The sequence below is a fragment of the Conger conger genome, chromosome 14, assembly GCF_963514075.1.
Source record: "Conger conger chromosome 14, fConCon1.1, whole genome shotgun sequence".
Lineage (NCBI taxonomy): Eukaryota > Metazoa > Chordata > Actinopteri > Anguilliformes > Congridae > Conger > Conger conger.
Window position 1 is genome coordinate 10188897 of NC_083773.1, and position 12274 is coordinate 10201170.

Consider the following 12274-nt stretch of genomic DNA (forward strand, 5'->3'; position numbering starts at 1 on the left):
TATCCAGAGTAGCTGAAAGACGGTTGCCACAATTTGCATGAAAAGGTGTATCATAACTGAAACTGTACCTGTGATGACATGAAATCATCATATTACACAGTCCTATGCACAATCCTTTAATAATAGGATGATTTGGGCTCAATCTCAGGTTCTTGATGGAGAAGTAAAACATTGCACATTATTTTGAATGGTAACAGTAGTTGTCAGTCTTAATAAAAAAGGAAACAAATGTTGTGATAGCTTCCGGACAGCCTTTTGTTTTCAAAATCATTGTTACAATATAATTCTGTTACAGAAATACCATGTGGACAGTCTGCCTGGACAGTCATTGACACAGATAATACATTTAAACTAATCCGTTGGCAGAAAGATAGCCGGATTGAGTGGGCGATGGGAGTTACAGTATATTTACATTTATTTATTTGGCAGATACTTCTGTCCAAGGCAATATAACAGCCAATATGGCAAATGACACCAAGTGCAAATAACCTGGATAATTGCATAGTAACACTATGAACATTGTGTATAAAATGCTGAGGAAACCCAGCACCTATACAAGCAAGGGATAATAATATGTGTGCAATTATTTAACAAGCTCAATAATGGGCAGGAAACTGGGCTTGTAAGGTCCCATGGTCGCAGGTTTGATTCCCACTGTAGGCCACTGCTGGTATATGCCAGAGCAAGGCACTTGAAATGCTTCAGTATGTCAAACTGTAAAAGAATGGAAATGCTGTAAGTCGCTGGGGATATGACCATCTGCTAAATGCCAGTAATGCAAATTAGACTATTCAAACCAACACAAAAGACATACTTCACAGTCAAAGTTAAATTACATAGATACACAGAGAAAAGGTCCCATTATACCAGCTATAATTATAACTGTCTTAAGTTCCGAGGCGGAAATGAAAGAGGTAAGCCAGCACACAGCTCTTACTTCATATAAAAATAGTGTAGCAGGATGCTTCTATCTAATAAGCTTGCTTTCTAATTAACTGACCCAAATAATGCAGAATATGAATACTAGAGATAACTAAGGTGACCTAGCATTAGCAAGTTTTGACCAATATTTCATGTTCCTTTATGTGGAACCTTCATGAAAATTAGGTAGCTAGTAGTAATGTGTGGATCAGGGATTTTATACCCTCACCCACCAAAAAGAGAGCCAATCCGCACCAACCGACCCATTAGGATGTGCATAAAACAACCACCTGAATCCGACCTGGCCCGCAAAAAAAAAATTATATATATATATATATATATATATATATATATATATATATATATATTACAGTCCATATTACAAATTCCTAATTGTCGTAGCCTATTCATTGAAAAACTATTTTAGAACTTAATTTAATCTATAGTCAGACCTGTTTTACAAATCTTCATTTACCTTTGTTTTTGCAGATTTACGATTAACACATTTTTTGGATGGATGCTATAAAAGCATATGCCAGCCCACTACTTCCTACTCCAATGGACGAAAATACGAAAATAATGAATATAACCTACGCATAAGCTAAAAATAAATCTTTCTGTGGGTCTACTAGTTTACTCACTGGACCCCTTTCCTCCATAGTGCAGCCACTATGGAGGAAAAGCTCTGTATGCACAACATCACCTCAACATCATCTCCTTTTGAGTTAAGAAAACAGAATCTGGCCCAGATTATAGGCTAGAACAACAGATTTATGGCAACGACTTGTAAATTCGACCAATTAGCTAGCCTAGTCTGCTACAGGAGATTGATAGGGTATTTATACTGTGTAGGCTAACAGTTTTTTTCTAATAATGGACTATCCTAGTTGTTTTTGTTTCAGATGCAGTAGGCTATATATTTGACAAAACTGACCTTGAGTTAATTGATGATGCAGCTTGTTATATTGGTGTGATTTCGGATTGAGCTGTGCATCATTAGTAGCAAGCAAAACATCAGATTTGAACAGTTAGCTAGCTACTAATGCAAACCAAGTAAACTATGCTAGCTAGCACTTCTTTTGAATCATAGCTGCTAATGATGAAACATACACAGGAATTAACATGCTTAACAGCAGTTATATTATCAATGAAGGCAAGTGAGCCAGCACCTGTGGCAGTTATACATGGGCGAACGCACTAACCATGTTTCACAGATGAGGGGGTGCTTTATTTCTTGTGCAGATCCATTTAGCCTCCACACTTTACTATAGGCATCTCTGATACAAGTCAATCTTGGTCTCATGTGTCTTCAAATACCTAAATGACTCCGCAGACTCATTTAGGTACTACTTGGCAAACTGTAACCTGGCCAACCTGTTTATGAAGGTAGCTAGTGTCTTGGATCTTGCAATGTAGCCTATAGAACTGTTTGTGAAGTATTTTGCAGAGTAGTCACTAAGACATCCATGGCTGCCTCCATTCAGGTGTTTGGGGGCCTAATCAGAGACAGCCAAGAAGCCAAATGTCCAATGACTTTTGGACCCCTAAAATGGGGAGAATATGTATGAAAAGGGGTGTAATTCTTACATGGATCACCCGATATGGATGCAAATACCCTCTGACCTACTGCGGGACATGTTGATTTTGTAGGTTCCATGAAACCATTAAACATTGTGTATTAATTAATGACGCATGTCTATGAGGCCTTCTAGGTTCACTGGGACCTGTGTTCCCCCCCATATCCATCCACCTCCAGCTGCTACAATTTAAGTAAAAGTTTTATTATAGGAAACGGGCAATTTCACCAGTGCTACATGCATCAGTGAGAGGCATTCGCATACACTAAATACAGACAATGCAAATTCTATTTACTTAAAGGGGCTCTCCACCACCAACATCGCTTACCTTTGAATAGTTTGTTTTACAAATATGTATTTTGCGTTTACAAAACGAATGTCTATATCACTGTAAGATGAATCACTGATAGAAGTATTGATAGAAAGTATGGATATAACCATATTTCTTTTAACATAGAGTGAGTTGTTAAAACTTAGTAGTTTATGAAAACTCTTACATTAATTCTCGAGGTAACAGGTCCAAATTTCCACTCCCACTTACAATTCCCCTCCGCTACAGTTCTCAGTGCTTCACATTATCAGTGCATTAGTATTCACAATGAGGGCAAAATGACTACCTCTCTGAAATGTGGACAGAGGGAACAGAATGATACCGTTATTGCAGGCACTGTCTCCCATAAATCAGCATTTCAAGGAAATAGAATATTACATCAAATTATTACAGTTATTATCAAGATCTTATTAAGATAAATTGGAAAACAATATTGTGGAGAAGACAGTGTGGATATCTAGTCGATTTCCTTCTTGAAAGAGAAACCTTGATCTTTAAAATAAAGATGTTGCAAACAAATATTATGAATAAAGGTTGCTAACAAGTGCACACCATGTAGTTCTACTGATGAAGAACTCAGGATCGCTCCTCTTTTGAGAAGATATTGTGGCGTGGTGGGACTGATTTACAATCAATTTGGTTACTTTATTTCCATGGTATTTTAGTCATGAAGAGTTGATGTAGACGTTATGCAGGGTCAGCTGTAATACTCATACTTGGTCAGGTGCTGTGCACTCGTCAAGAACACCATTCAAAACATGCAATTCCCATATCTCATCTCAATTGTCAAGCACAACTGGGGGGGAAAAGCCCCATGGATGCGAATCTTTTGGTAGGTCCCCTGAGGCCGGGCAGCCGAGGAGAGCGTCATCTTTGTTGTTGCGTTTGGTACCCAAATCTGACTATGTGCTCATAACTATGATTTATTTATTGTATATTATAATATTAAGGTAATGAAAAGCCGGTGATACGGAGCCTTGTAATTTTGTGGAAGCAGAATGATTTAAGGCTTCATGTGCTTATATGTCGCTGCTGCAGTCTATGATGAAAAGCGCTAGCGTAGCATTTAGCAGTATACCGGAAATGACAGCAAGAAATCCGCTTTACCTCCCCATAGCTGCTATGTATTAAAACATGTTGGCAGGGAGACTGATTCTATTAGCAAACCGTCCACATCTTTTTTATTTTTATTTTATGTACTTTCAAATTCCGATGGTTATTCCAGGAACAAAAAAGCTAATTCCAGGACCAAAGCATTTCTAGAGTCAACCGAAATATACTGCAGATTATTTTACAAGAATTACTAAAAGGGTATATGGACATTTACGGATTAGCCTAGCCTATATGTCTTGATTTTTTAACTTGGTTGTGCCAGGTTATAACATGTCGCAGGAGTACTGCAGTAGCCCAGACAAATGGAAAAGTACATGCAAAAATAGTATGCCTTTGGCTGATATTCCTCAGTAAAATGTTTTGGCAAGCCTGTTTTTCAACAAAAGAATCCACCTACCTTCAGTGAGCTCATTGCTCATAGGAATAGTAATGGTTCTCAGCTTTGCATGTTGGAAACCATAACTCAAGACTGACTCTGTCACATTATTTTGACCTTTGGGAAATTATACCCCCCAACTGAAGTGTCTGATTGACACGTCTACAATGGGATATGTACTCTTTGGTACTTACTACTTCTTAACACATTTATAAATGCCTAAATACCGCTGTTGGGAGTCTTGGGAGTATGATTTGTTATGGACAAGGAACCCATTGCTTTAAAAGTGAAAATATTTGCTATCCTCTGTAAAATGTAGCTCGATTGATAATTTCATTTTAAATTTGTTCCCAGGATCTTTTAGAGTTTTGCCATCATTTTAAAATGAAAATCTCTGATGTTGAGGTGCACCCTCGGAGCATTTTGTACCTTGATGCACATATACTGGGAATGCTGTTATAATGTGTTTTTTTAATACCTTTTTAATGCCTTTTTTGGATGACAGCAATATATATTTTTTTATTACAAAAGAGATGTATTTTCCTGGCAACTCATAAGAAATCAATCCTCAAGGGCTGGGCAGAGAGCAGGTATTCATTTAACATCAGTTTGAATTTCCCACTTCCTTAATATTTTAGTTTTGTGAAAGTGTTGTGCCACACTGCATATTTCATTGAATATTCCACTAATGATTTGTTTTGGTTGCACAATTATTTGAACAGATAGACTGCAATACTCTGAGAAATTGAAAAAATGTTCAATTTGCTATTCTTTTGTTCACTCTCTACAGCCATATTTTATACCATTCTTAATATCCTACCCTACATTCAGAGTGAACTGATCTTTATACAGGCTCATGCACTGACATGGGCCTTACACATTCCAAGGAGCAATATATGGGTCCACGGTAAGAAGGAATGACTTTGGTTTACTTTCAGGGATAGAGGCTGTTGATGGGCAGCTGACAAGAGATAAGAACTTAATACCTGTATGTTTTTGTAAAAATATGTTGAGGAAACTTGAGAAATACATTGATTCATAAAGGATTAAACGTGTGGTGAGTGGATTATGTGAGTACTACCAGAAACAGCACAACAGATTTGTTATCTGGTGATAACAAATACATTCATGGGAATAACATCTGAATGACTTTTGAGTATTTCTGGAGAGTATACTATGAGTTCAAAATGCTAAGGATGCACATTATTTGACTGGCCATACAGGCCAATGCCAATACCTCCACATTATACCATAAGTGCAAATTGATTATTTCCACATTCATGGAAGAGGCGGATGAGCACAGATGCCAATATATAACAATTTTTCAACTTGATTATTTTAGTAAAAGGCATTTAAGGAATTAGCATGAGTCTAGAGTTACAGAGCTTCAACCAGTAAAAATGATACAATAAAATAATAAAATAATAAATAAATAAATAAATAAATAAGCAAGCAGCTTAGGTGACTATGATGAAGCCACATTTTCAATATAACATTTTTACTTTTACAACATCAATGGAACATAAAATGTGTTGCCTCTCTGTTGCATGTACAGTGCATAAAAGTATTTTGGACAGAGACTGTCAGTTTTAAAATGAGGGCACTTACATCCATATCAGGTGGCATAAAGCACTTTTTACACTGTACATAGTAACCCCCAATTTAGGGGGCAAACGTAACTGGACAATTGGCTGCTCTGCTGTTTCTTGGCCATCTGTGTGTTGTTGCATCATTATTGCACGCATAAGAAAGCTAACGAAAGGCCTAGAGTTGATTCAAGGTATTGAATTTGCATTCAGAGTCTTTGGAGTTTGCAGTTGCTGTGTCTCTCAACATGAAAGAAATGCCAGTAAAGCACACCATCACGAGGATGGAAAATATGAATAAATCAGATGGAGACATAGCCAATGCAATGGGTGTGTCAAAATCAACTGTCTGATACATTGCTAGGTAACAAGAATGCACTAGTGAGCTCAGCAATAGCAAATTATCTGGTAGACCACAGAAGGTCACAGTCTGGAAGACTGAAGAAAACTTTAAATTGTAAAGAAATACCCCGTTTCTACTGCCAACATGATTGAGAACACTCTCCAGGATGTAGGCATAGAAGTGTCAAAGAGTACCATATGACTTCAGAGGGTTCACCTCAAGGTACAACCACTGGTAATCCTCAAGAACAGAAGGACCAGGTTAAATATAGTTCTGCAACAAAGCCGTACGGACATAGGAAAGTCCTGTACCAAAGTGATAGAAAGAGGAAAGTGTACAAAAAGAAAGTAACTTCACTTAATCCAAGCACCCCCGCCCCTTGTGTGAACTGGGTGGAGGCAGTGTTGTGGCTTGGGCAGAAATTACTGCTACTGAAACTGGTTAGTGTTTAACCTACAATATTTTTCCAGCCTGGTGGAAGGGTTGCGAGAATCAGAATTAATCAAAACCGGGACACAGCATGGGCTAAGTGCAGGAGGGATTATGGAGGTAACGTTATGTCCAACCTTATCAATACAGAGGTCATGAACACGCTGTAAAATTAGGTTCTAGTGAAAGTGAAAGAGACAAATACAGTGACGCTGTGCTTACTCGAGAAAATATTAAATATCAGAAATGTATTTTCACTTTGAGAAGAATTAATGAAAAATGAATGAAGATAAGAAGAGCCAGCATGTCTCCAGTCCGCTCCACTACATCATGACCCCATAGGCTGGTGCTGTCGCCCCGCAGTACAGAAAGGGACTCCTTCATGGCATTAACTTTCCCGGGCAAAGACACAGAGGTTGACTCCCATTTCAGAACAGTGCCACGCAGAGGCTCACAAGCGCAAATGATTATTAACTCCCAAATGAATAGGTTTGTGCTGCTATTTTTGGCATTAATGTTTTCTTCATTTGTTGGTCTGGCATGGGTTCAGGTCAGTCTGGCGAGCTACGAGACCTGTACATTTATAGAAGCACTGTATTCACTGATGACATAACTGCTGAGTTATGAAGCATACAGAAACATCTTACCTGCTCAGATATAATCAAATGCCTCAAAACTCAACGGTGCTTGCCGCAGAAAAGAGACTCCAAAAATACTGCTTAAGGAATTTCACGGGGCCAAAAACATGTGTACCTGACTGGCCAAGTCAATCACCCAACCAATTGATTTGACCATGCATTTCACTTGCTGAAGACAAGCCTGGAGGCAAAATGTCCAGAAATGAACAGGAACTGCTTGGAGGATAATCTGGGTCGGCCTGTAGCGTAGTGGTTAAGGTACATGACTGGGACCCGCAAGGTTGGTGGTTCGATCGGCGAAGCCACAATAAGATCCACAGCCACTGGGCCCTTGAGCAAGGCCCTTAACCCTGCATTGCTCCACGGGAGGATTGTCTCCTGCTTAGTCTAATGAACTGTAAGTTGCTTTGGATAAAAGTGTCAGCCAAATGACATGTAATGGTACATGGGTCATGGGTCTCAAATTTAGGATTTGCATCCAAGCACAAAATACAGATATTTTATTTCAGATTATGTTTACTTAACTTTTGCTCAATTAAAACATGCAGGAAATGGGTGGTAATTCCCACACGGATCACCCAATAGGTTGTAAATAACCTCACAGAGCCAAAACAACTCAAATAGTTTCACTGTCCAAACACGTACACACTGCATTGTATGTTGCGTCATCTTATCAGCTAGAATTTTATCAATATGAAAAGACAACATACTGATACCAATATGCTTGTCATAAGCTATTCTTGCTCAACACCAAAATTAATTTGTTCTGTATCACTTTTAAATAGCTTTACTGCACAATTAAGCAAGTACTGATCAGTACCACCATTCCTATGTACTGGTTATGTCCTATGTAATGTACTGGTTAACGATTAAGCAGCATTAAGCAAAACATTCAGCAAAATCTGAAATGACACTGTTATTGATATGACTAGATCTGAAATGCTATTTTCTATTTCAAAAAATGTATCTCCAAGAGCTAACTGTGCAGTTGTGTTAGTAACCAGGACTTCTGCACAAAGTTGTAGCTCTACATTTTCTGCCATGTATCTGTCTGAGTACAAAGACACACTGCGTCTTTCCGCTAGATGATTTCCACGGGTGAGGATCTGCACTCTCAAGACTGTTTGTAGAAAAAACAAATCGCAAAAGTTACTGCCAAAAACACAAGGGAATACAACTACACACTCAAAGTCATGCCAGTGAAAATGTCTAATTGCAAATCCTTTCCTTGTCATCTCAAGGCAGAACTGCTTACAGAGTAAGCACCTTGCCAGGTGAAGTCGAAGGGAAAGTGATGTTACAAATTTACTCCTGGTGAAAATACATACCAACACAAACAAACAAGAGCAATAGGCTGTGGTGGGTACGTGTGAGTGTGTGCGGGGTTTGCTGCAATTGCTGGCTCCAGCTGGCACATATCTCAGTAATGACAGCATTAGCATCAATGGTAACAGCCAGCTCACAATGTGTGTTACCTCATGGGGTGAGAAATATGAGGGTTGTAAATGCAAGCAGAAGGAATTCCCATGCTTGCTACAAAAGGTCGGAGAATACTATGGTCAATACAACTTTTGATTTCTCAAATTTGGGAAAGCACCGTTCTCTTTTTAATGGAATATAACACTGATATTATGGTGGTGTTGTTTTTCAGACACTAATGAAGTCATAGCTTCTTTCTGATGTCTGGTTATTATTATTATTATTATTATGATTATTATTATTATTATTATTATTATTATTATTATTATTAGATAAATGGGTTCAGTATTTTGACTGTCAGTGCATTAAAAATATTAACTAAGCCTAGTATTAAGACAAAATAGTAAATATATAATATCACAAATTTAAAATGATTGATATATGTTTTTAGAGATTCTCCCAACCCGTTCCATGCCTATACAGGAAAAAAATTGTGATCTCAATTACATCATTGAGCTTCAAAAAACAAACTAAATAATTAAATAAATACATGAAAAAAAGAATAAGAAAATACAGCAGAAAATGTGACACTTTTAAGATTCAGATATCCAGAAACACACATAATTATTTAGTACATACATGAACAACACTGAAGTAGGCTACGCTCTGATTTTTTTTTTAAACTGAAATTGCAATCATTTAAACTAAAGGGAAAAAAAATCATCATTCATAACTCCCTTCTCGAAAACACAACTGCACTGAAACACATTGTTATGAACACATTAGTCTCCCGCCGTAAGCCGAGAAGGCAGGACGGTTCAATATAATCACTCAGTATATTGTTCCGACTTCACCATGTACAGCTGAACGTTCAGCCATTATGGTATAGGATGTAGGCTATTTGGACAGATTTGGCGGATTCTGAATAGATGATAGGTGGAGCTACATTTTTGTCTTTGGTCAAAGTATCCGTTTTAACGGAATATTCACTGAAACACGGATTAATTCATAATCGGGTGGCAAGTGATTAGTGGACTACATTGGTCAATTGTAGGCTATCCCTTTTCTTTCATTGCTTGCACGCCTATACGTTTACTAGATATAGCATAGACAAGACAAGGGCTCATTCCGTAATTATCCATATGTGATGTCTAAAGATTATCTGTGGCGTAATAATAAATAGCATACATGCATGTTTGTTACTAGGTAGAGGCTAAAACCCGTAAAGTCATGCGATATTTTGAAATAAAAATAAAATAGTATATTTTTCAACCCGCTAGCCATCAAAGGGTTAATGTTAAACGCGCGTAAATATCCCAGCCACTGAACTGGAACAGGACGTTAGTTCTACAGTCACTCTAATTACATTTATTTTACACAAATGTATGCTCTGCAACAGCCATATACATATTTCACTGTTAATATTTCATAAAATGCGAAAATATACGGATGTTCAAGATATTCAAACTACTAACGTTAGTAGTCTGTAGGAAACACTGGGATTTGTACAGCCTAATGTTAGGAGAGCTAGCAGGCTAATTAGTCCAGAAACGGGAATTAACTTGCTCGTTCCAGAAATAAATTGTATGAATAAGCATATGAGACATTTCCAATAAATGTAAACATCTGAGTGACGGAAAGTGCATGCATTTTAGCATTGTCTGTCACTGTTTTACTGGTGACTACTGCTAGCTGTCGTTTGTTGTCTGACAAAAAGCCCCAAAAGGTCTACGTTGTTTCTAACAGTTCCATCAGACATATGGAATGGGAAATTATCTAACCAAGTAGTAACACCTCAATATGTCCTTTACTGGACAGAGAATGTTTATTTAAGCGTCATAAATAATGGTTTGCATAGACTGGTAGCCCACTAAGCTTCCGTGCTACTAGGCTACAACAGCGACAATGCACAAACGTCATGTAAAGGCGAAAATAATTCCAAATTACGGGTAACGAAAATGATTAAAAAATAAAATTCAAAACATCATTATATGCTCAATATGACTATGTTGTTTACAAAGTCTTTTGTGCTATACACGAAAAATGTCACAACCTAGCTAGCTAAATATAACTCCGCCTTCTTCTTCAAGCGGCCTCGCTGTTGGTAATACAAATGTAGCCAGCGAATGCACAGCATTAAGCGAACAAATGCAAGAAATACCGTACAAAATGCCTCGCAAACCGAAATAAATTTACTGTGGTGCAATGTTGTCCTTACCTGCCGTGAAACCAGTCCTTGCAGGCATCGCATTCGATCATAAACTGGGTTACGTCGTAAGGTAATCTACAGATGCAATAAACTGGTACAGTCGCCATGTTAGATCAATTCACAACAACGCCTGAGAGACAGGGGCTGCACAAACCCTCCCGCAACAAAATTACAATATGAAAATCTTCAAAATATCTCGCCGTTTCGGTGTTCTTTGGATGACATTTACATGAAGTCACATCAAAAAAGTCTTCCGAAAGAATCCGTTTGCATTTAAATTTCACTTCTGACAAAAAATCTTGAACTAATTATGTTTCCTGAAGTGTATTATTGTGCGTAGGCTATGCCCCCTGGTGACTGTACAGTATTAAGACTTTCATAAACCCTAAGAAAATGTATCCTTTCATTGTAATATTATTACGTCAGCTTGTAGGACGGTATCGTCTTCAAATCAAATGAATGAAGCTCATTAACACTGCAGCTGTTTCACATGGTATCCCGGGACGTTCAAAAAATGTATCCTCGCCACCGGGGAACTCCAGAATCAATGTTGCTCGCGCGCATTAATCGAACACGCCGAGCATTGTATTACAGTTCAAACATGACGTGCCCCAATCGCAGGGATTTCACGCTGGTTAAGTAGAAACTAGGTACGAAGACTGTAATAACCGTTGTAATTGCATACAATGGGTATGAAAGATATTAAATGAGTGCCAAAAATTTGATTAGGCGACAATACATAATGCCTGAAAGATGCTTATAACCAGCTAAAAGACAGGTTTGGGGAAGAAGAAAAAAACGGTATTTGGCTATAACACTGGCTCATAAAACAATTGCTCATCAAACAAATGCTATAACGGAATGGGGGTCTATATTGCTGACATTACATATCGTAGACATTCTTGAAAAAAATGTTTTTTATTTTTATTATTTTTTACCGCGCATATGTATATGGGGGTGTGTGCATCTTTCTCAAAATTGAGGATAGAACATACGATAACTAGATTGGTTTCTTAATGTATAATTTCATTATTCCACATTTACTGGCGATATTCAGATATCATAATGAAAATCAGTGCAGTTATTTCTCTTTTAACAATAGCTACAGCACAGACATGAATGAAATCTATGATAAAGGCCTGGCATGCTGCCATTTTAATGTCAGAGCACACGCCTGGCTGTACATGTATCTGTATTGATGCATTTATAAACTTGGTTTACAATACTATTTACAGTACTATGTTAAAGTTTTGATTTAAATTTTTGTTGTTCATAACTTAAATTAATAATTGGTGTTCATAACTTATTAAAGTAACCTAATTAAAGTAGCAT

The 12274-nt window shown here is 37.6% G+C and overlaps 1 protein-coding gene across 2 annotated transcripts in view; it reads right to left on the reverse strand.

Annotated features, from left to right (window-relative positions):
* Positions 1-11287, reverse strand: part of phf2 (PHD finger protein 2) — a 47693-nt gene extending 36406 nt beyond the window's left edge. For both annotated transcript variants that reach the window (XM_061219998.1, XM_061219997.1), the window contains exon 1: positions 10952-11287. In XM_061219998.1, the coding sequence (XP_061075982.1) occupies positions 10952-11049 (98 nt within the window). In that variant the 5' untranslated portion in view covers positions 11050-11287. The remainder of the gene's footprint in view (positions 1-10951) is intronic.
* Between the last annotated feature and the right edge of the window lie 987 nt (positions 11288-12274).